Genomic DNA, 24,677 nt, shown 5'->3' with positions numbered 1-24,677 from the left:
TGTTTTTTTCCCCTGGAAATATAATCCTACAGGATTATGTTACATTATCTCTTACTGAAGGTTGTCTTGTGTAAAAGTGCAGTGGCAACTCCTCAAATTTACCACCTGCACCTTCCACTAACTAAGCAGACATACCTCATGCTGGTGCAGATGGCAGCCACCACACTGCAGGGGTTCAACAGCGCAGGCTGCGTGAAATGATCTGACGTAGCCTTCCCTGGAGAGCTGTGTGGTAGAGCCCCAACTCCAGAAGGCTACTGCCTGTCTTTGTGCACTTCCTGTTGATCCCTCAGGCTGCTGAGGTGAAGCTGTGATGGGTTAACTTTTGTATTCACTCATCTTTCTGCTGTAGTAGAAGAACATGGTCCAGTGTGGCTTTTCTTGACATCAAAGCCAGCTTAATAATCTCTCATTTCTGTACCATTCCTTCTGTTCCTTGAAAGACTTCTTTAAAAGCCTTGATTACTTCCGCCCTCCAGCTCCACACATATTTGTGTTGGCTGATGCAAATAGGAAACAGCAATGACAACTTACAGCTGTGGCAGGACAGGGACTTCCTGCCATCAGATGTGAGGAACTGCATGGTGATGTCTTGTTTCAGAACTTGACTTTGTGAGATTTTCCCTAACCCTAAAGCTAAATTCTAGGAAGCAATAAAGCATGTTTACTCTCTGCTGAAGACTAGTCATAGATGTAATGAAGTTAAAATGTGTGTTAAAATGGTGCATTAGAACCAGCCTACTTTTCCAAAAAGTTTGTCTCAGATATTAACATTAGGATATTGTCTATATGAGAATGCAGGAAATAAAAGGTTGTTACAGTTTTGACAGGTCTCTGGTGGTCAGGTGCTGGAGTACAGAATTGTTCTGATCTGTTTGAACCACTTGATGTTAAACATAGACACTAGCATTCAGACGTGTTCTCTTGCTGTAGTATGGGGCATGATACCCACATCGCATGCCTAGACTTGAAGTTCAGAGCTTTAAAATGGTCTAATGTAGAGGTAGTTTATCAGAGAGAAAAATAATGGGCGTTAAATTCTTAACCAGAAGGGCTTAGGGTGCTTTTCCTTTTGTCTAATTGAGCAGTTGCACACAGCAAAAAAGTGGAATTGTTTGCCTGGAGGAAAACTGGGGTTCCTAGCACCTGCCAGGGCCAAAGCTTGCATTGGAATCAGTTGACGCCAGAGCTCCGTCTTAGGGCTGAGATATCAAAATACCTGATTCATGATTGGTTTATGCTTTTGTTAAGCCAAGAGTTCCCTTTCTTTAACCTGTCAGGGTTTCTAAGCCAGGTAACTTGCTTTATTTTTTGGTTTTGTTACTGTATGATTTATGCAGCTTCCAAGTGCCTAACGTAAGTGCTTTGGACATTCAACAATAGTGGTATTGAAATTGCCCAGTCTTTGGGAAATGCAGATCATAATGAAGTCTCTGATAGCAGATTAGATCTCAGTGGTAGTGCTGGTAAAATAGATCATTTTGCTTTTATTTTCTTTGCATAAATAATGACTAATTGCACCATCTCAGCTATTGTATTTCATGTTCACAGTTGTTACAAACTTAATGTTGTACCATTAAGGACTTGGTGCATCCTTAAGTCCTAGTCCCTGATTGATTTTTATCTTCTGTACATACATATATACCTACATGAAGTCTGAAGGAAAGAATTGGCTCCATGTGGAAAATGTCACTTGTATTGCTTCTTTGGTGGTGAGATATTTCATCCATTTATGACATTGCCTCTTTTGTTGAAGGATTTCATAAATTTAACGAATATAATAGTGCATGGTCTTAGGATAATGCAGAACGTTTTATATTCAAGGAAACACGTAACAGTTTAAACAGAAAGCAGCTTATTTGAAGCTCAGAGCTGGGAAATCTCTTTAAAATACAAGTACTAAAGATAAAAGAAGCAGCAAGGTGTTTCAAATGTAAAACTGAAAGCTGTGAATTTAATAGGTGCCTGCTAGTTTGGACTTTTTAGAAGTGTAATTAAAAAAGCAGTGATTTCTCTTGGTTACTGACAATAAGCAAAGAAGTGTATCGCTGGCTCTGTCTAGCTTGTCCTGACTTAACATTCCCTCATGTGCATTTTGTTTGTTGGGGTTCTTCTCTGTGCTTTTCTTCTGAGAAGTACCGACTGAGACTGTACAGTTTCCAGCTATTGAGAGCCAGCTTTTGTAAACAGACTTCTCTCATAATTTCTCCTGAGCTTCATATATATTTTTCTAATGTTTGCTCATACAACCCACTTTGTGTTGGCTGCAGCAGCTCTCCTGAAAACAGCACTGAAAATCAGTTAGTATTGTTGAGGTAGCCTCAAATTTTTTTTCATACTGAAGTGGTTTTTTTCTGTGCACAGAGTAAAAGGGTTTTGTATGTCTGGATAAAGCTTTTTAAAGGGTTGTCCATGCATGTCCTGTCCCCAGCATAATAATTTATTTTCATTACTTGTAGTGTTTTGCATGATACTGAAATCTAAGCGAAGCGTTTCAGAGAAAGCAGGATTGGTTCCAGTGCCATTCTGCAGGCATTAAATGCTCATGAAGGATTTAAACACCAATAATGATGAACTGCACAGTTTTGTGAAAATGCTTAAAAAACCCAAACAAACCAACAAACCTCTTTTTCAGAAGACACCAGAAGTGAGGAAATGCAGGAATTTGTGGGTGGTGGTTTCCAGCACTTGCTGACCTTTGGAGTGTGCCAGGGTGGAGGTGCAGTTCCTGCGGTGGCACGTCAGCATTCACCTTGCACCTGGAGCTTCGCCACCAGCCCTCACTGCCCATGGAAGACAGTGCCATGTCTCCCACCCTTAAGTCATCCTCTTGGTTTGTGGCAGGCAGAGGTGGACTTTTATTTCTTTTTTGAACTGTTGGTTGTTTCTTACTTAAAAACAACTCGGACTACAGCTCATGTGGAATGACTTATTGATACAGTTCTGCCAGTGTAATTATTAGAGCTGACTAGAGTTTTATTTCAGAAGCTTCTGATGGAGGGTGATATTCTTCCCCTCTCCCCCTCCTCCCCAAGCAAACCTGTTTTGGGAAATATCATTTTGATGAAATGTTCATAAATCAAGGATGAGGGTGAAAGGGAATATCCCTCCTGGGAAGGCACTCCCCTGGACTGCAGAGGGAAGAGGTTTGTGTCTCACTTCTTCCTGATCATCTCCCATACCAGAGCTCCTCTTATAAATAATTAAATATACTTAAGGGCATAGAGAGCCGAGTTGATTTTATAAACTCGGGGTTTGATTTCTTTCCTGGAACACTCAAATTCTTGCTCTGCCTTTGTCTCTTCAGCTTCCCAAGGAGTGCCCAGCTGCTACCTTACTTGCGCTGGGGCTGTCCCCTGCTGCTGGTCTTGCAAGGGACTGTTGCTTAGTGAAACCGCTGGAAAGTGTTTCCGGCAATGAAATAAGGAAACAGATGCGAGAATGGTAACATTATAAGTAACAGCTAACCACTGAAAAAAAAAACAAACCCCAACTTAGAATCATAGAATCAGCTAGGCTGGAAAAGACCTTTAAGGTCATGAAGTCCAACCTCTAGTCCAACTTCTAGTTTTGCAGTCAGTGCCGGTAAGTACATTGTGAATGTTAGTCCAAGATGAGTTGGTGTGACAACGAGCCTGTAGGTTTGATTTGGAACCACTTCCAGAGTAACATGAAACTCATGCAGAGAGGCACTCTGACTGTGAAGGAGGAATGTGTCCACTGTGCAACTCCTGGCAGAAGCATCCCAGTAAAACATCTGCAAAATCCTGCCCTAAATCTTACCTTTTCTATCCAGGGAAAGATATCTTGGTGTAAATGAGACTCAAGCTTTAGCGCTGCTCAGATAGTGTAAAGTTGCTGAAAAGCTGCACCTTATCATTGAAGAGGAATATAGATGATTCATGGAGTGAAAATTACAGAAGCATCCAATGACACATACATTGCTCCCTCTGTTAAAGTCTGTCTTGTTCAGGTTTCTACCTTTCCTGGGAAGCTATGTGGAGACTTGCACAACGACCTCACCGAGGTCTCTTGGGTGATCTTGGTGAAGCCCTGAAACCTGTGCTAGTTTCCACAGATAGGAGCTGATTCAGAACCTGCATACAAAAAGGTTTTTTTAAGAACTGTGTATTACTCTGAGTGCATATCGTCACTTCTGGTTTTATTTCTTAGCATAATTAAATAGTACTCCTATCCCAGGTCCATTCCTTCTTCACAGTGAAACAGTGAAAGTGACAGAGTGCTCTGAAGCTGAAGGTTTCCTGGTAATTCTGCTTGGGGTTGTGCATATTCATGGAGAGCCACCATGGTACCAGATTTGTATCATGTGTTTGTCCCCTTTCAGAGGAGCCCCAGTTCCTTTGCTGTTGAAGTGCCTTGTGAAGATCTATGAGTTTGTAGACAAGAAACAGGAGTAGAGGATTTTGGCTAGTGCATCAAGAACTCAAGACTCCCTGCTGCAATTCAAGCCAGTAGTACTAGTAGCTGGTTCTTTCCTGGTTCGATGTCTTCTACAGCCAAGTTTGCTGTTTGTTGAAACTGAGCCCACTTTCAGCCACACTTCAGTGTAATTAATATAATGCCAATCACTGCAGTTGCTTTTTTGTTATGTTCTACTTCCACTTCATTATGGATTGATCTGTTTGCTTTATGGTCCCCATAAACTAAATACGATAGTTTGATTTTATTTATGAGCATGTGGTTTTGTTTTATATATGAGCACTCTGGGTAGAAGTTTCTCAACAGCATTCTCAAGGAGCTCTACTTGCTACAGCAGGTCAAGATGAAAGTTATTCCTGCATTCTAGTACCATAATTATACTGGGAGAGTTACTAAAGGGCATGGCCATTTTAGTAATCTCTCAGCATTTTGTCAGCTGAAGCACTACCGCAACAGTTAGTTTTAAATTGTTTTGTGTTTTGAAGTATTTCTGATTTGTCCCATTGAAGTTTGGTTGAAGACAGTCTGTGGGTTTGCAGGCAGCCTCCTTCAGCCTTGCTGACATGTGGCTGTGTAATAAACCTTATTTTAGTTCAGCTTTAATTGAAAACCAGTTTAGAAGTGTGGAGACGTTTTCTGTGCTCTGAAATGCATCCTATTCCGTTACTGGGAGCAAGGGATATGCAGATAGGACATATGAGTCCAACTTTAAGACAGTTTTAGCAGGTGTAGTTAAAAGTGCACATATAATAATCTTACCTAGGTGAGATACAGAATGTTTTTAATGAATGTGGAACAGAAGCAATCCTGTCAATGTGCCCAATCTTAATCTCCTCTCCTGGAGAGACCTGATAGTCTCGTTTTACAAAATCTAATGCTCTGCTCTGTAACTTTCTAGTACTCTTTGTTGGTGACATGGACAGTGGGATTGAGTGCGCCCTCGGCAAGTTTGCTGATGACACCAAGCTGTGTGGTTCAGTTGATACGCCGGAGGGAAGGGATGCCATCCAGAGGGACCCTGACACGTTTGAGAGGTGGGCCAGTGCCAACCTCATTAAGTTCAGCTGAGCCAAGTGCAAGGTCCTGCACCTGGGTCAAGGTAATCCCATGCACAGCTACAGGTTGGGCAGAGAAGAGATTCAGAGCAGTCCTGCAGAGAAGGACTTGGAGGTGTTGGTTGATGAGAAAATGAACATGAGCCGGCTTCAGTGTGCGCTCACAGCCCAGAAAGCCAACTGTATCCTGGGCTGCATCAAGAGGAGCATGACCAGCAGGTCGAAGGAGGTGATCCTGTCCCTCTCCTCTGCTGACAGGTCTCAGCTTACTGTTGGCAATTTGAAAATGTTTGCAAACACAAATTGAAATTGGAGATTTTCATTATCTGTATTGAGACTTTTGATATACACATTTTTATTTACATATAGTAGAGAGTCTACTGAAAGCTTATTTCCTATTTATTTAATTTTCAGGTTTTCATCTCTAGAGCCTAATTTGACACTGACTACAGTCTTAGAGTAACGAGAAAAATATTTTGGTGTGCCATGGTCTTTCAAATGTGTTTTAAGATCTCAGCTTTGAGGCAGTGATAATCATAGAATCATAGAATGGTCTGGATTGGAAGGGACCTTAAAGATCATCCAGTTCCAACCTCCCTGGGTTGGGCAGAGAAACCCAGGGCAGAGAAACCTTACACTAGACCAAGTTGCTCAAAGCTCTGTCCAGTCTGGCCTTGAACATGTCCAAAGATGGGGCAGCCACAACTTCTCTGGCCAACCTGTGCCAGTGCTTCACCACCCTCACTGTGCAGAATTGCCTCCCAATATCTAATCTAAATCTCCTCCCTTCCAGTTTAAAACCATTACCTTTGTCCTGTCACTACATACCCTTGTAAAAAGCCCCTCTTCAGATTTCCTGTCACCTCCTTTAGGTACTGGAAGGCTGCTTTAAGGTTTCCCCTGAGCCTTCTCCCAGGCCATTGCCAACTCTCTCAGCCTTTCCTCATAGAAGGGGTGCTCCAGCCCTCTGAACATCTTCAATAGCCTCTCTGGACTCACTCAAGCAGTTCCATGTCTCTCTGTGTTGGAACCCTCAGAACTGCACACAGTACTCCACGTGGGGTCTCACAAGAACAAAGTAGAGGGGAAGAATTACCTTCGTCGACCTTCTGGTCACACTTTAGATGCAGCCCAGCATACAGTTGGCTTTCTGGGCTATGAGTGCACATGCTGGATCATGTTGAGCTATGTTGTCCCTCCATCAGGTATTTGGGCAGTTGAAATCCCCAGGTTGCTCAAAACTGTTGCTACCAGTCTAGGTAATTTGAGGGTAAAAAGATCTCTGGATAATTTTGATAAGAGCTTAATGTGTTAATAGCCATAACTTTATCTGATGTAATTCAGAGGGCAGGTGAAATCATGCTGGTGGGCCATCAGAAGTTTGTTAAAATATGTTAGTTTAAAAGAAGCTGAGATGTCTGCATTATGTGCATGCTGTTGGTTGCTCTTAGAGAAGCAGATTGTGCTCAGGACTATGCAGTGTTGTTTCTAGGCTTTGCAGGGACAGTGGAGTGTTTGCAAGCTGCAAATAGCAGGCCCACAGACAAGATGTGGGGGAGGTGGTTAATGATAATAATCTTATGGGTTGGGTTTGTGTGGTTTTTTTTTTTTTGGTTTTTTTTTTTTTTTTTTTTTTTTTTCTTTTTGCCCAGCACAGCATCTGTGCTGCAGCTTAACTCATCCATTGCATCTGACGGGGGCTCAGTTAACGTTTTTGCTCTTTCTGTTAATAATGCTGTGACCTATGCTTAATCTCTTCCCTGCTGTCTCTGCCTGTGTCTCCTGATCAAAGAGTGTGGTATCGGGCTGGTACCCCTAGAAAACTGGTACTGGACCCTGCAGATTTCCTTAACCCTCTTAAGGAATCAATCATACTTTAAATCGTTCTTGCTTCTTGATTCAGGAGCTGCTGAATGATCTGTGTTGAATTTATGTGGGGCTGAAAAATCCCTGGTCTAAACCAAGCTAAACCAGTCTAAGTCATGTGCCAAATCCGTGGCTGTTGATTCCTTTCTGTTACTCCATTAAGCCTATGGGTAGGCTGCCTGTGTTACAGAGCATTTTGGTTACCTCTTTTTTTTTATCCCTGGAAAAGCTTATCCTAGCTTTCTTTTTCATATGCTTTCATCCTGCTTTGGTTTGAGTAATTCTGATCAGGTTTGGTTACACATTGTTTACCTTCAGACTTGGTAAGAGTTTTTTTTGCTTCCAAAAATAACTTGAGGCTGAAGTTGCAGGATATGGGAGACCAAGCCCTTCTTGCTTTATGGGTCATCTCAGTTGCAGAAATTTAAGTTACAGTTTCTGAGTTTGTATCTCTCTATAAGAGAGAATGAGGTTTATGCTTGTGCCCCATGTTAGTATGGGCATTTAAAGTAGCGTTGTTTGTAAATAACAAATAAGTCTGAGGTGTGATCTTTATTGTAGAAATTGAATAATTTGTATATCAATTAAAAAAAAAGAAAATTAAGACTCAGAAGCTTGATTTACACAACAGAATTAGAAAAAATGCCTGAGGTTTTCTTAGTAAATGTTGCTGTGAATGTATAGATCCGATGACAGAAGGTCTTATTATCTCTGCTTGCAAGTAGCCAATAGATAAAACACGCTCCATCTTCTTGCTGTGACAGCGCTGGTTTTGCCTGCCAGACTGTTCCATTCTACACAGGGGGAGAAATCTAATTAATGAGAGAAAATTGAATTTCGAAAAGACTTAGTCTGCCATCTCATTTGTTCCCTTAGTAAATGCAGGATTAGTTCTGACTGCATGTCATGGTTATGCCTTACATAAATGAAAGAATTGCTCTTTATTTCTCCAAGTGATCACTCAATTTAAAAATACTCTAGTAGCATGAGATGACCCAGGTCATCAGCAATACAGAGTTTCAGTCAGATAGTCAAATACACACTGATTATATAGATATATCTATCTTGATAAAATTGTAAGTAAAGGAGCAAAGATTTTAGCCTGTTTCTGTCTGTAATTTTTATTGTTTTTCTTTTATAGCTGTTAGAATCTGATTCTGAGAGGCATCTTCACAGAATCACAGAACATTAGGAATTGGAAGGGACCTCAAAAGATCATCTAGTCCAGTCCCCCCGCTGGAGCAGGAACACCTAGATGAGGTTACACAGGAATGTGTCCAGGCGGGTTTTGAATGTCTCCAGAGAAGGAGACTCCACAACCCCCCTGGGCAGCCTGTTCCAGTGTTCTGTCACCCTCTCTGAGAATTTTCTTCTCAAATTTAAGTGGAACCTCTTGTGTTCCAGTTTGAGCCTATTACCCTTTGTCTTACCATTGGTTGTCACCGAGAAGAGCCTGGCTTCATCCTCGTGACACTCCCCCTTTATATATTTATAAACATTAATGAGGTCACCCCTCAGTCTCCTCTTTTCCAAACTATAGAGACCCAGCTCCCTCAGCCTTTCCTCATAAGGGAGATGCTCCACTCCCTGTCTCTGATTTTTTTGCTGGATGAGGAATTTGGCTGTGTGGGAAGGGGAAGGGTAAAAATGGCAAATGTGGAAGCATGCTCCACTTGTGTGCTAGAACTTATCGCAGGATCTAAAGGGTTTTTTTACATAATATTATTTAAAGACAGATCAGCATTATGGATTTCCATTAATAAAAGCATCACTAGAACAGAGACAGCACTGCTGCTAGGCTGTTGCAGTCAGTTGGCAGCGTGATTAGCTCTAAAAGCAAAGAAATGGCATTATTGTAGCAGCAGGGGCTGGCAGAAGGTGCCTTTTGGGGAGGCAGGACAGAAAGCTGGTTACTGGGCAGTGATTTCAGTAGGACTAGGGGAAGCGGGAAGAGGTGGACCGAGGAGAATCTTCCTTTAGCAAGCAGGTCGAAGTGATGGTTTTGTCATGATGGTTGGACAGAACCAGAGGGGAGCAGACAGGGCAGCAGTAACTCCCTGCTTGGACAGGGTGCTTGGACTAGATGATCTTGACAGGTCCTTTCTATCTTCAACAACTCTGAGGTTTGTATAGAGGAGTCTGCAGATGCGTTTGAGAGCACATGTGCAAGCTGCTTGCAGCCCTCTTCCTTTCCTGCTCTTGCATTCCCAAAATGGCTTTGCCCACTGTTGGAATTAGCTTTCCTGTCTTAGCTAAGCTTTCTCTCTCCAGTTTCCAGGCTCAGTCCAGCAGAGATCTTAATGCTGGAGGGAGCAGCAAAAAGAAAACCACTGGCTGTAGGAACATCATCGCTTGCTCTGGTCTACAACAGCACCTTATTCAAGTGTTTTCTTCCCTTTTCCTTCTGAAAGTGTTTAACATCCTCTGGAATTTGTTTATATACATAGGCAAGAAGGAGTACACTTGACACTTAAGAAAGTTTCTACTCTTGGTTTAGCTTTCAGCTGCATTAATGTTAATCTAGACTTTATTAGGACGCTTTTGGCTGACATTTTGTTTAACTATTACCATTTAGCTGGTCTTAGTCAAAAAATGAATGCAGATGTAAGAACATAGTGTGTTAGTGTATTTAGTTAAGAATTAATGTTTCAGCATTGGAATTCCTCCTTTGAAGCAGAGGGAGTTACCTAGTGTTGAGTTGCAATCCTTGTATAATGGAGGCGTTCTCTCTAGCTGCTTAGGATTTGACTACAGCCAAAGTGTACAGGTCTCCATAGCATGAGCTTGTCATTAAATGTTCTGTACTTAACAGATTAAAGGAAATCTGCTTTATGAAAAGGTTTGTATTATTTCTTTCCTATGTTTCCTAGTCATAATGGCAGAAAGAGTTGTAAGTGCATAGAAATGCCTTGTCTCCCAGTGTATTCACATCCAAACCAGAAACTAAGTCAAAATGGTTTCCTTGAGAGAAGATGGCCAGGAAGGAGTCCTGTACAAGAGCTTGCTGCTAGCTTGCTTTTTATGATTCCCTTCTGTGGGATCAACCTTGCAGCCTATGCTTCCTGGTTTCACATACTGGATCTCATCCTGCAAAATTTCATGTGAACATGCCTGACTGCTCTGTTTTGTTATACCAATGCTGCTGTAGTTTCCCAGGAAAGCTGTAGCTGGGTCATGGGGGAAAACCCAACGTTTTCTAATGTCATGAAGTTTTTGCTACAATATGTTGATTAAAACTGGAGAATATTGTTGAACTTGTGGTCCTCAAAGCGTGCATTAAGAAAAATGTCATTATTATTTTTAATTGCTGTAAACTAGCCTCTCCCATACTTTAATCACTGTCAAATATCACTGAAAGCTCAAAAGATCCTCACTGTTATGTTCCAGGGTTTATTTAGAATGCTTAACGTGTCTCAGGAACTTCTGAAATGTGGTAGTTTTATTTTGTGTTTTCCTTTGGTTTTAATTCTTAAATGATCCCTCTTTTCAGATTTCAAATTATAATCTATTTCCTGATGCATTGCTGACGCCCCGTGAGCCATGTCAGAAGTACTTCCAGGTCAGATGCCCTTTAAAAGATTCTGCTATGCAAATATGTGAAACTTTTCTCTTCTTTTTCTCCTTCCCAGGCCCATATTTCACTTTCATTTTGCACTTATCCATGAAAGAGCAAGCACTTTTTCTTTTTAACAGTGCTTTTTGAATAAATTATGTTCAACTTTTAACAAAGTATTCCTATAAACAATACAATACAAAAATGTCTTATTAGAGGTAAAGACAACTGAATCATGCACTGTTTTCTCTTTGCAGCGGCATTTTCTCACTCCTCTTTCCAGCTCTGTAAGGTTTATGACAAGATTGAAAAACCTCAATAAAAACCATTAAAGTAATAGTGTTATTTGTATTATTATGATGCTTAGAAAATTTAGATTACTTTGTGTTAAACACATTTTAGTGGTAAAAGTATATTAATCTATATCTGTAGGCATGTATGTAAATGTTAGAAGTATGCAGTTGAGACAATACTTGTTTTTAAAAGTAAGCAAGCTAAACCCATTAATGAATTGCTGTGACAGATCTTCTACCTACTTAAGTGCTGTCTTTAAGCACCAACATTTTAATATTGTTTCCAGTAATCATAGCATTCTAATTATTTTTAGATTTTTCACCAGTCTAATATTTTTTATTATAATACCCTATTTTTACTCACAACTTACCACTCTTCATCTGCTTTAGCCGAGATACACGTATCAACTTGGTGATTCCTAGTCTGCTTGTCCATTTGTGTTTGCTTTTCAGCAGAAAGCAGTTGAAGGAAGGGTGCTCTGTGCCATTATCGTTGACTTGCTGGTGGCCAGGAAGCATGAGGAACTTCCCGAGGTGGGGAGACAGGGTCTGCCTGCATCGAGGTCCCTGGAACCCCTGGCATAGGGTGTTGGTTGGCTGGTGAGAGGCACCGTACCAACCTGTGTTAGGGACCCCTGAAAATAGGGTGAGGGAGGCAGGGACACTGGGACAGACAAAATAGAAGGTAGGGGAGGTCGGTGATTGGGATTTCAGTCTTGAAATTACAGGCACAGGAAGAAGGTACATTTCCTTGAAGTTTTCAACTATAAAGTTGGAATGTGGTTCCCCTGGGAAAACTGACATGTTTTGAGTATCACAGTGTCCTCTATGAAGGAGGAGGGACAGGCTTTTGCTCTTCTTACTTGTGCTGTTCTACCGTGCAATCTAGATTTTTCTGCAGTGCATTTAAGCATTTCCTTTCATTCAAATTTTTGCAAAATTTTGCATTTGCATTCAGATGTTTTCCAGCACTTCAGTTAGTCCTGGTCTGGTAGTAACTTCTGCTCCTGAGATGCAAGTCCTGCCCTTTTGCATCTGTATTTCTTCTTCTCTTTTTGCCTCATTTGTTGCTTTTCTTTATATCTGCTTCTAAGAATGGAGGGAAGCTGGCTGCGTACATCCCAAATCCTGGCTATGAGTGCAGGGTGATGGCTAGTGTGCAGGCACCTGTCTCTTGAGAGAAGTCTGCTCTGCTCTGTGCACAACTTGTCATACTTTTTGCATGTTCGTTGATCATTTGTTGGATGGGGCTTGGAGCAACCTGGTCTAATAGAAGGTGTCCCTGCCCATGGAGGGGGATTGGAACTAGATATCTTTAAGGTCCCTTCCTACCCTAACCATTCTATGATTCTATGATCAGTGGATCATTTGAAATGAGGCCAGGAGGGGAGATGGTGTTGAGTGAAAGGTTCATTTTGACACTTTCCTGCTTACGATCATACACGAAACCAACTTAGCACCCAGCTTGCAAACACTGCCTGGGTCACAGAGACTTCTGGAGCTTTGGCTCAGTCATGGATCAGTGCCAGTGTTCTTCATAAATCAGTGGGGGAGCTTTTTGAGCAGATTAATAAAACCTAATACATTTTTTGAACGTTTCTGTGTGCTTATTCTTACAGTATTTTTTGATAGCGAAATGCGAACAGCAGGATCCTGACTGAAGATAATCTGGCAGGCAGATACTTAAGCTTTATCTAGGAAGATTATTTTTCTAAGAAATATTTTTAGTGGTAAAAATAGTGACAAACATTGCATGAAGCAGCTCACTTGTAACAAAGGAGAAGAATAAATTTCAGTCTTGTTCCAGATTGTGGCAGTTTTATTTATTGATGGAAACCAGAAATGCTTGTTTTAATTTGCTGAAGCATAAAATAAAATATAATCTAGTGAAATCCGTAGATACTGCGTGATTCAATAGCTTCTAAAGGTCAGGTAGTGGGTCAAAATTATCCTGCCCTAATGTTTGCTTTTTTTTAACATAACTTCCAGACTTCTAATGGATTTGGAAAAACATAAAGCAGCCACTCCATAAACACAGCCCATTTCATGGTTTTGATTAAAACATGTGCTTTGGTAACATCGTGTAGGATCAGATGTGACCTTGCTTTCATTAGACTTGGTTAGATTTAGGTTAGTTGCAGACAGCAACGTGTGTTGTCGTCTTATATGAAGATTATGTGATAGTTGTGTTTTGTAAGTCTTTTGTGGCTAGAGCGGAAATTGTTTCTAGGACATTTGTGACTGTTACCTAAGCTGATGGCTTTTTCGTAGTGTGCATGGGGTGACCTGTCTTCCAAAGAATTTGCAGTTGGTCTAGACCTGACTGACTGGGGCTTGAGAAAATGGCAGACACGAACATTTGTAAAGTCTACTTTAAACTCTGTTTTGAGCAAGTTTTAGAAGTTGTTCTCGTTGGGTGATTCAGGGAACAAAGAGTATAGCTGCTCTGCAGAGTCATGTTTGGAAGTGTGCAGCTTTGAGAGCACATCAAAGAGGAGGGAGCACTAGCAACTGTGTGCGCGTTTAGGTAACGTTGTGGAGTGCTCCTTTTCATGCTGTGTTTATGTACATGTTGTTTTAAAACCCACATATTTAATCTCTTGTAAATCTGTATAGCCATCAATTCTGTCATATAACAAAAACACAAGGATGCAGCACTACTCAGCTGGAATGATCTGTCATTGGCTAGCTCAAATTACAGCTTTTCATTCCTGGGTAAGCCCCAGGCACGTTTTTATGTGCAATATAAGCAGTCAGTGATACCTGAGAATTAGGAACAACAGCAAGGGTGTTTCCTGCTGTGGCAGATGGGAGTGATTTATTAATTGGCCTCTAATTTGGTTGCTAGGTGTCAAACAACAGTGACTACTACAGCATGTAAATTGAGGTGTTTATGGAGTTGTACAGATTAGTGAGAGCCAGAAATAGACAGTACAGGAACAAATTACAGTTAAAAAAAAGGTATATATTGTCTGATTATTTTTCATAGCCTAAAAATCTGTTCCCTCAATAAACTTAATACTTTTTCGAAATGTGAGCTGCACACTTGTCTAGCAAAATTCAAAAACTTGTCTACAAATAGATAAATGAATGGTTTTATTTAATGGTGGAATATGTGTACTGTGCCCTAGATGTACGCTTTGTCCTTAAGTTTGAACTTTGTGAGCTGTAGAAATAGTGATCCATCTTCATCTCTGGAGTAGCCCTTTCTTTAAAGCTGATTGAATTAGAGCAGGATATTTTGCCAGGGGATTCCTCCCCCTCTCCAGAAATGAAATGCACCTTTTTGAAATAATCTACTATTTGCATTGGTTCCCTTCTGACTCACTACTTCTCACCTTAGAATAAAGGAAAAAACACAGGGAAGGGGAGAGAAAGACAGACAAAGAACAGAGAAAATGCGGGTGTTATGAGGCAACAGCTGACTGGCCATTCAGGCTTAAAATTAATGGTACTTGAGTTCCGCCCTTGCTGAAAAAGGAGCAGCATCTGCCTGTGTCTCTTAGAAATTTCGTACATTTTCTGCTTCCTAGTGCTTAGCACTTGAGGAGTTCTTCCCCTTGTCATTTTAGGTAGATATGAAGTTATGATAAGGGTGACTTCTGGACTCTCAGACATTTGCAGAGGGCACCTCTCCTGTCCCCAGGCCTGCTTGAAACAGAGTCAGAAATGGAAAAACTGCCCTGAAACTGCCTTGTATAGTGTCAAGCTTCCTGCTTATTCTCAGCTTCATGGTCCCAATGACTTTTTTTTTTTTCCCCTGCCTCTGTTTTTCCTTATTTAATAAGTTCAGCTTTTGCCTGTTCTCTTACCCACTTAGGTTGTGTAATTTTCCTACTGTAAACTGATTATGTAAAGTGCTGCATCCCTGTACCAGAAGCCCTAACAAAATAGTGTATGCAATGAATTAGTCTGTTTCATGACTGTCTCTTTTGCTTTTCTAGTTGACTCTGGCGTGGACGCATTGGCAGTGTTTATGGCAAGCGGCAGCACGACGGACGTTGTGAACCGCAACAGCCCTGCCACCCCACCCAACACACTCAACCTGCGCTCCTCTCACAATGAACTTCTGAATGCAGAGATTAGGCACACAGAGACCAAGAACACCACTCCTCCAAAGTGCAGGAAAAAATATGCGCTGACTAACATTCAGACAGCCATGGGTCTTTCTGATCCAGCAGCGCAGCCCCTTCTGGGGAACAGCTCTGCCAATATAAAGCTGGTAAAGAATGGAGAAAACCAGCTCAGAAAAGCCGCTGAGCAGGGACAGCAAGATCCCAACAAAAACCTCCCTACTACTGCAGGCATAAACGTAACTTCTGAGAAGTTTGAAGGCAAAGAGCCGATCCCACAGGATTCCTCCGGCTGTGAAATACTACCCTCGCAGCCAAGGAGGACCAAGAGCTTCCTGAATTACTATGCAGATCTAGAGACATCTGCTAGAGAGCTAGAGCAGAGTTTTGTTACGATGGAAGATAAATCTGCACAAAGCAACAGCCAGGCGTCTACCATTATTGTCAATGGGGAAGGCCTGCCCCGGAAACAAAACAAGCCATCAAGCCCAGAGGATGGCCAAGTTCCTGCGGTGTCATCAAGCCCTGAGACTAAGAAAGACCACCCAAAAACAGGGGCCAAAACAGATTGTGCCCTCCATAGGATTCAAAACTTGGCCCCAAGTGATGAGGACTCCAGCTGGACTACGCTGTCCCAGGACAGTGCCTCGCCGAGCTCACCTGATGAAACAGGTATGCAAGTAAAGGCTGCTCACAGCCACTGGTCTACAGACATGCTGCTTCACTCTTTTCAGGTAGTGGCTAGGAGAGATGTTATTTAGTGATGCTTTAGTGGTGGGGAAGCTGCTTTAGGAAAGGCACCAGCAAATGCTACAGGCAGGATCCTACCAGTAGGCTAACTGCACCTTTTCTAGTTTTTAAATAATTGTTCTTTACTAATCAGTGGTAGATGTTGTGAGAAGTACATGATTACCTGGAGATGCTGAACTACTGATAACTGCCTGCACACAACAAACTTTTTTGAACAGTGATTTTTATGTTCAGTGAAGATTTTTACTTTTTTAATACAAAACTCTCTGAGTGTCCCCCCTTCGCCCCCAGTCATTTGATGAATTCTTTTATTTTTAAAGAAGGCCTCCCAAACCTTGGGTCATTTAATTTCTGTGTTTTGGGGTTTTTTGTGCAACAGTTCCATACAGTAACTCAGCAGCTGAAACCATGGCAGTTCGTATTTTGCAAGCCTGGGCTCATTATTTATTTGAGCAATAGTGATGACTTCTGCACTAGCTCTGTTTTGGTGTACAGCACATCTGTATTATTTTTAAAACTCTAGAGATCTCATTTATTCTAGTTAATGGACTCTATATACTGGCTTGGGTATAAAGCAAGTGATAAAGGTGTGTGGGGCTAAACAAGCTCGTCGTACATTGTTTGTGTTTTAAGTGGTTTTGTTATTACAGCACACAGATTATATATTGTTTGGAGGCTACTGCAGTCTAAATCCCCATAACATGTCAGTCGTGCATGATTATGACAATAGTGAGTTATTTTAATGTGTAGGGAGCTTTAAAATCACAGCCAGAAGCACTCTGTGACATATAATGAATCTTCTGATCTTCTCTTTTATATGTAACAAACCTTTGCTGTTAAAAGGGGAAATTTTCATGAAGTCACCTCTTCACATGCAAATGAAAAAGTTTTCAGTTTACTAAAATCGCTATTTGGGTTAATGCTGTTTCTTGGGATACTTGATATAATGCATATGATATCACTAATAGCATTTTCTGGAGAAGCTATCAACAGGAGGCATTTAGATAACTTAATGCTGAGCTTCTGTATTTGTACTTGACCCAGGTTTGGCAATGAGAAGCTGTGGGTAGAAAATTTACATTTACTGAAAACTAGCTTGTTTAGTAACCACTGTGGAAATAAAGGGGAAATTCAGCTGCTGAGTATGGAGAGTTTCCTTGTTAAACAAAAAAAAATAATTAAAAATATCAATTCATAACACCCTTAAAGTTCACCTCTCTTCTAAGGCAGCATAAAGGGCTTTTTTTAAAGTATCTCTACCTTCACCATACCAGCAACCAATGTATGACAAACAGGCAGTTACAGAAAAGACATCCAGATATCCAAGTTCAGTCTCTATAAGAAAAGAGTTTCAAAAACAGCCCTAGAAAACCTCAGAATTGCCTTTCAAGAGCAAAGTCGTAGAGAGGTTTCTTTCTTATCCCTGCGGTCACTGTCAGAGAGTGGACCTGGATAGGACATAGGACCTGTTATACTGGATTGGATCACTGATTTTAAGATGCCTGTGTAAGTATTCATGGACTCTAAAAACATCCGACATCCAACTTTTGCAACTTGCAGACATCCATCTCTTAGGATTATTGACTACCTTGAATTTACCTCCACTGATAAAAATGTTGCATTGTTTCCAGTTTCCTTAAAAAATGAACTAACGATACGATAGAAAAGAGCTTAAGAAGTCAAATGGAGAGTTGCCATGGATGCCAGGATGACTCACAACTTTTACAAGTATCTCCACACTGACTCATTTAGGGGCAAATTTTCTCGTTGTCCTTAGGTTATTCAGCCTTCTAGATTTTAGGAGTGTGCTATCCCTAGGCAAGTATCTCCAAGGATGTTTGAAGGGCAATAAAATAAGAGGTGAAATAATAGTTGAGTAAATGAACTGAACTTTCTTTTCTGAGGCAATGTCAAGAACAGTTAAGTGTTTTGCATGGTAATAACCTGTGCCTTTTCCATCTCTTTCCCAAGAATTACCTGTGTTACTGTGGTGCCAGTTGGCAAGCATTCACCTCTCACTGTGCCAGGTCAAGCTACAGGAGTTGCCTCACTTGCCAAAATATTGGGTGCTACAGCAGTGGGTGGAGTTGGAGGTGCTGAAGGAAATAGAGTAGCACTTGCTGCTTGCTGAAATCCTCTTGCACCTTTCTGCCATGCTTGTGACAGAGAAGTATTTTCCCAGAAGCAGAAAATACATCCAGTATGCTTGTTAGTGGTGGTTGACTGAAAACCTGAGACATTCCCAGGGAGCCGTATCTAGCCCCTCTGAGGCCACAGAGTAGATGTGAGCACACACACCCCACCCCCCCACCCCCCCCCCATTTAGGAATAGGCAAGAAGAACAAACCTCAGAAAGCGAGGACTGGGGATATCTTGGCTTTCTTGTGATTGTCTGATATGGTTTTAAACCTCCCTTCAGTGGACGTGTTGCCCCAACAGGCTCATGCCATCTATTCCAGAGGCATGTGGTGCTTTCCTGTGGTAGATCTTTCCAGTTTTCTTAGTGTAGTCTTTCATTCCTTGTTGTCTCTGTGTGCCAGCATGGGTGAAAGGAAGCCCTCCTGACTCAGGGAGTTGTGCAGCGAGCCCTGGTGATGCCCATCCTAGCGATCCTAGATTTTGAGTGCAGGTAGAGCTCCTCACTGCCACTGCATCTGCATGGGAGGAGAACATTGCATGGGGTCTTTGCAGCTCAGTGCTCTCCAACCCTTCCTCCAATAATAAATGTTAGGGACCAGAGGGAGAAACATACCTGGAAGAAAAATCTGCAAAAGTAGACAGTTTCAGTCATATGACTCCTTGGATAGCAGGGGTGAGGAGAGACAACAGTTTTGAGAGCAGTCCATTAAAGAGTGTTTTTTAAGTCCATTAAAGAGTCCATTAACTGTCTCCAGCAGTTACGTGGAAAATTACTAATATTCAATCCAGAGATTATATTTTCCACTTTAGGATGCGTAGGAATATGATAGAAATACTGTTTTCCTGACAGGACACTGTTTAAAATAACAGTGTACTTCTGTCAGGGCTTCTGAATTGTTTTGTCCTTCTCTTCCCTCTGTTAATAGAATTCATTATTCAAGTACTGGAAAACTGAATGTTGTTTTGTGGGGGCTTTTGTTTGTTTTGTTTTGAAGTGTTTTGGAGGTATGTAATTCAAAGACCCTGGAAAAAATTTACATTTGCACTGAGGATGCTTCATTGTTTAGACAAAATCGTCCTGAACTCTCCTTAGGGCAGGATAGTTTTACTTGCGGTCTAATGAAAAGGTGTTTTCAAGAGGCTTGACTTTCTCTGAATGAGGTCAACCCAATTTGAAGATGCCAAACAAATGGCTGGTTATTAAGCAAACCAGCTACTGTTAATATTGCTGATCAGTAATGTGGCTAAACAAATATAATAGAGCCCATTAATAACAGGGGCACCAAGCACCACAAGCACAGTGCAGTATAAGAGCTGTGTTTTGAGGAAACTTCTTTCTCCTCCAAAGAACTTATCTGTGTCTGCTTCTTGAGAAGGACTATATTGACGTCAGCTTTCAGAGAATTTTATGAGCACTTAAAGCTTTCTAACCTTTTTTTCTGAGATTCAGTGCTTCAAAAATGAATTTGAGAAGCAAAAAAGACTTGTAGACAGCAGAGCAATAGGATATTATCAAGATGCTTATCATGTGTCAAGCCCTAATGGGTTTCAGGCAGCAGTTCCTACAGGCAGGCAGGGGCTTGCCACTGGAGCTGACTGACACCCACAACCCTCCCCAGAAAACCAAGCTTGCCTTTCTTGGCCTCAGGCACTGCATCTTCTCCAGGATCCACTGCACTGATCCAGCTGATCTCTTTATTTGGAGAGTCTTGCCTGTAACCAGACACCAGCTCCAGACATCTTTGAAACTGAAGGTGACCCAGAAGTGGTTTTAAATCATGGGGGATGCTTTCTTGTCCTCTCTCAAGAGAATTTTCTTAGTCTAGCTTTCAAAGTAAACACATCATATGTTATTACACCACCTATCTGTTCTGTCTCTGTCTCTATGTATTTATCAGTTTCACCTACATTTTAGGAATCTCTGTGGTGTGAACAGCAGGAGCCAAGCACATCCCTAGACCTAGGGGAGGATGTGAGTGATGCTAAGGCCATTGTCGGGTTGGGGGGGTCCCCCTTTGGTGAAGCTCACCAGAACAGCTCTAAAATGCAGGCACATTTCTTAAACATTTTTGCTTCCTGTTTTGTCTTAATTTGAACACCACCACCCTCCTTCCAGAGCATGGGGTAGACCCACAATTAGGAAGGTCCCTGAGATGTGGGACTCTCGGTGCTAGAGACCTGCAGGTTTTCTTGTTCTGGGACAGTCATCCTCCCTGCTCACTTCAGAGCTGTGGGGGGCTGTGCAGGGACAGCAGCCTCCTCTGCTCCCCGATTCCTCAGCCTTTGGCTCACCCAGTGCCTTGTTTCTCCCTTGTTGAAAACGTTATTCAAAGGTGTCGTGGTTTAAGCCCCGGCTGTAAATTAGAACCACGCAGTCTACTTCCCCCCCCCCCCCACTCCCCAGAGGGATGGGGAGGAGAATCGAAAGAATGTAACTCCCACGGGTTGAGATAAAAACATCATGGCCAGTCCATGATGACTTCTAGAATGCCTGGACGACTGGGATTTCCTATTTGAGCTCGTTGTGTAATTAGTGCAGTCCATTTACTCCATGTCGCATCGGTTGCATGATGTGTAGAGGAGACCCTGCCTTTGAACATCCAGCCCAGAACGGGCAACCTGGGTGCCAGGAGGAGCTGTGCTTCAGTGCCAATCACCTCCAAAGCAGCTCGAACCCCTTCATAGGCTGCCAGTATCTCTTTCTCAGTTGGGGTATAGCTGGCCTCAGATCCTTTGTATCCCCGACTCCAAAAGCTGAGGGGTCGACCTCGAGTCTCCCCTGGAGCTTTCTGCCAGAGGCTCCAGGTAGGACCATTCTCCCCAGCTGCGGTGTACAGTACATTTTTTACATCTGGCCCAGTCCGGACTGGTCCAAGGGCTACTGCATGAACTATCTCACGTTTAATTTGCTCAAAGGCTTGTTGTTGCTCAGGGCCCCATTTAAAATCATTCTTCTTCCGGGTCACATGATAGAGAGGGCTTACAATCGAACTGTAATTTGGGATGTGCATTCTCCAGAACCCCACAGCACCCAAGAAAGCTTGTGTTTCTTTCTTATTAGTTGGTGGAGACATTGCTGTTATTTTGTTGATCACATCTGTAGGGATCTGGCGACGTCCATCTTGCCATTTTATTCCCAAAAACTGAATCTCCTGTGCAGGTCCCTTGACCTTACTCCGTTTTATGGCAAAACCAGCTTTCAGCAGGAGTTGGATTATTTCCCTCCCTTTCTCAAAGACTTCTTCCGCTGTATCACCCCACACAATAATGTCATCAATGTACTGCAGGTGTTCTGGAGCTTGCCCCTGTTCCAGTGCATTCTGGATCAGTCCATGGCAAATGGTAGGGCTGTGTTTCCACCCCTGGGGCAGTCGGTTCCAAGTGTACTGGACGCCCCTCCAAGTAAAAGCAAACTGTGGCCTGCATTCTGCTGCCAAAGGAATTGAGAAGAATGCATTGGCAATATCAATCGTGGCATACCACTTGGCTGCCTTTGACTCCAGTTCATACTGAAGTTCTAGCATGTCCGGTACGGCAGCACTCAATGGTGGTGTGACTTCATTCAGGCCACGATAGTCTACTGTTAGTCTCCACTCTCCATTAGACTTTCGCACTGGCCATATGGGGCTATTAAAGGGTGAGCGGGTCCTGCTGATCACTCCCTGACTCTCCAGGCTACGGATCAGCTTATGGATGGGAATCAGGGAGTCTCGGTTGGTGCGATACTGCCGCCGGTGCACTGTTGTGGTTGCGATTGGCACTTGTTGTTCTTCGACCTTCAGCAACCCCACAACAGAAGGATCCTCTGAGAGACCAGGCAAGGTGGACAGCTGTTCATTTTCCTCAGTCTCCAAAGCAGCAATACCAAAAGCCCATCGGTACCCTTTTGGGTCTTTGAAGTACCCTCTCCTGAGGTAATCTATGCCGAGGATGCATGGAGCCTCTGGACCAGTCACAATGGGGTGCTTTTGCCATTTCCTTCCAGTCAGGCTGATCTCAGCCTCCAGTACAGTCAACTCTTGGGATCCTCCTGTCACTCCAGAGATATAGATGGGTTCCACCCCTTGACAGCTTGACGGCATCAGGGTACACTGTGCACCGGTATCTACGAGAGCTTTATACTTCTGTGGGACTGATGTGCCAGGCCATCTGACCCACACAGTCCAGTAAATCCGATTATCCCCTACCTCCACCTGGCTGGAGGCAGGGTCCCTCTAACAGTCATCACAACGTTGGACACCTAAGTCATGTTGAAAGGGATTATTCTTCGTTATCACAGGAGCTGGAGTAAAATCAGCTCTTCCACTCCATCTGGGAACCTGCTCACCAGAGACTGAAGCCGCAGCTCTCATGGGATGATTAGTCTTGACCCTTGTTCCTATTTTCAATTCATGCACCCGTTCCTCCAAAGCTGAAGTAGGTTTTCCATCCCACTTCGTCATGTCTTCTCCATGATCCCGCAGGTAAAACCATAGGGTGGCCCGTGGTGTTTGCCTTCTATATCTTCTGTCTCAAACAATAGGACGTCTTTTGTTAACAGCTGAGACGTGTGTTGGTACACGTGAGGAGCTGGATAAATCAGATAGATCGTCCCTCAATTGTTTGACATCCTGGGACAGTTTTTCCACAGCTGAGATGATGGAAGGGGTGAGATTGTCTTCGAACTCTCGGAGTTTATGAATCATTTCATCCACTGTTGGTGTTACTATGTCACCCCAGGTTACTGTTGCCAATGAATGGGCATATGATGACGGTGCATTCCGTGTAAGTTTTCGCCACATGGGTCGTGTACATTCGACTTCATCTGGGTCTATGGGTATATCTCCGTTATTCGGTTTGGTGTGATAGATCATCTCTACGATGGCTGATTCCCTCAGAGACTGGATGCCTTTGTCTAAAGTAGTCCACTTGGCCGAACGACTCATAACATCGTCCTTGTATGGAAACCTTTCTTTCACAGCTGCCAAGAGCCACCTCCAAAGACTGAGGGACTTTTTCTCTCTTGCAATTGCTTTGTCAATTCCCCCTTCTCTAGCAAGTGATCCCAGCTGCTTGGCTTCCGTACCTCCTAGTTCGTGACCATCGGCCCCATTGTCCCAGCATCGGAGCAACCAGGTGATGATGTGCTCCCCTGGTTGACGGGTAAAATCTTTTCGCATATTCCTTAGCTTGGTTGAGGTCCGAGGTCGAGAAGTCACCTCTTCTTCTTCTTCATCATGTGATGATGACTCCTGACCAGATGCTGTCCTGAGTGGTGAATACATTGTTTCTTCATCTTGCTTCACCCTTCTTGCGTCTTTTTTGCTTTTTCTCTTGCGTAGAGGGGCAATCGATATTGGTACGAATTGGTCCTCTGGTTTAGCTGCAGTCATCACTGTGGTTTGAGTAGCAACAGTACTTGTTGCAGGGGGTGGTGTAGCTGCTGTGTTTGGAGCTGGGGTAGCTGCACTGTCTGTTGCAGTCGAAGTTTGAGTAGTGGCTGTACTTGTCGCTGGGGGTGGTGTAGCTGCTGTGCTCGGAGCTGGAGTAGCTGCGCTGTCTGTTGCTTCGCCCTCAGATCCAGGGACATTTTTTCCCTTTTGAAGGTGCTGGATCGCGCTGAACAAGGCCCTGTAAGCATAGGCCAAGCCCCAGCACGTTGACATGATTTGTCCCTCTCTGGTATGACCAGGATGACAGCACACCTCATTTAAGTGTTTTACTAATTCTTCTGGATTTTGCAGTTGTTCGGTGGTGAAATTCCAAAGCACTGGAGGGGCCCACTGACCTAGATACTTGCCCATACTATCCCACACACCCTGCCACTCATGGCTGTCCAACCTCGGGGAAAATCTCTCGGTCCCCCTATTTTGTCGTCTAACCCCAGACAAGACCCAAACCCGACTCTGCTTAACTCTTGAGATCAGACGTAATGGTTGTGAACAAAACACACTCTGTATGCGTGCCAACATGGTGACCCCCATCACAATCAGCAAACAGGTCTCAACAATATTAAAAGGCCATTCAAAAACTTCAAAACTCTCAAACGATGCTGCAAACGGTCTGGGAGGGGCACTGGGAGGGTAAAAGAATGTCTCCTTCATAGGTTGACCACCCAGGAAGGAGAAAAAAGATGTATAGTTGCTAAGCATTTGTATTATATACCTCCCAAAGTATAAAGGTAGTGACCACACTGGGAACACAAGCCAGATCAGTTTCATGATCAATCCTTCTATTGTATTACAAGTCATTGCCACAAAATACAACGAGACAACAACCTTAGCCCAAGCCCCACACTTAAAAAACACCAACACAGCAAATACCGGCTCTAAGTAACCTACAGCATATTGAGACTGTGAGATCAAAAACAACAACTTTGAGAGCCAATAAATCAGCATTGTGACGAGTGACTATTAATCCAAAACACTGAATGCTTATCACAAATACGATTAGACACACTCCGGTCAGATCTGTCGTTATCTCAACCCTTCGTGCCCCACGTTGGGCGCCAAAAAGAACTGTCGTGGTT

At 42.8% G+C, this 24,677-nt stretch overlaps 1 protein-coding gene across 3 annotated transcripts in view; it reads left to right on the top strand.

Moving 5' to 3' along the window:
- The window catches only part of APBB2 (amyloid beta precursor protein binding family B member 2), a gene marked incomplete at both ends in the record, with an annotated part of 118,071 nt that overhangs the window by 516 nt on the left and 92,878 nt on the right, over nucleotides 1–24,677 (top strand). For all 3 annotated transcript variants that reach the window (XM_080625538.1, XM_080625537.1, XM_080625536.1), the window contains one exon: nucleotides 15,152–15,952. In XM_080625538.1, coding sequence (XP_080481664.1) covers nucleotides 15,152–15,952 — 801 coding nt within the window. The remainder of the gene's footprint in view (nucleotides 1–15,151; nucleotides 15,953–24,677) is intronic.

This window comes from Psittacula echo, assembly GCF_963264785.1.
Source record: "Psittacula echo genome assembly, chromosome: 1".
NCBI lineage: Eukaryota > Metazoa > Chordata > Aves > Psittaciformes > Psittacidae > Psittacula > Psittacula echo.
The sequence above is the reverse complement of the archived record's forward strand: the minus strand, read 5'-3'. Positions and strand labels throughout refer to the sequence as shown.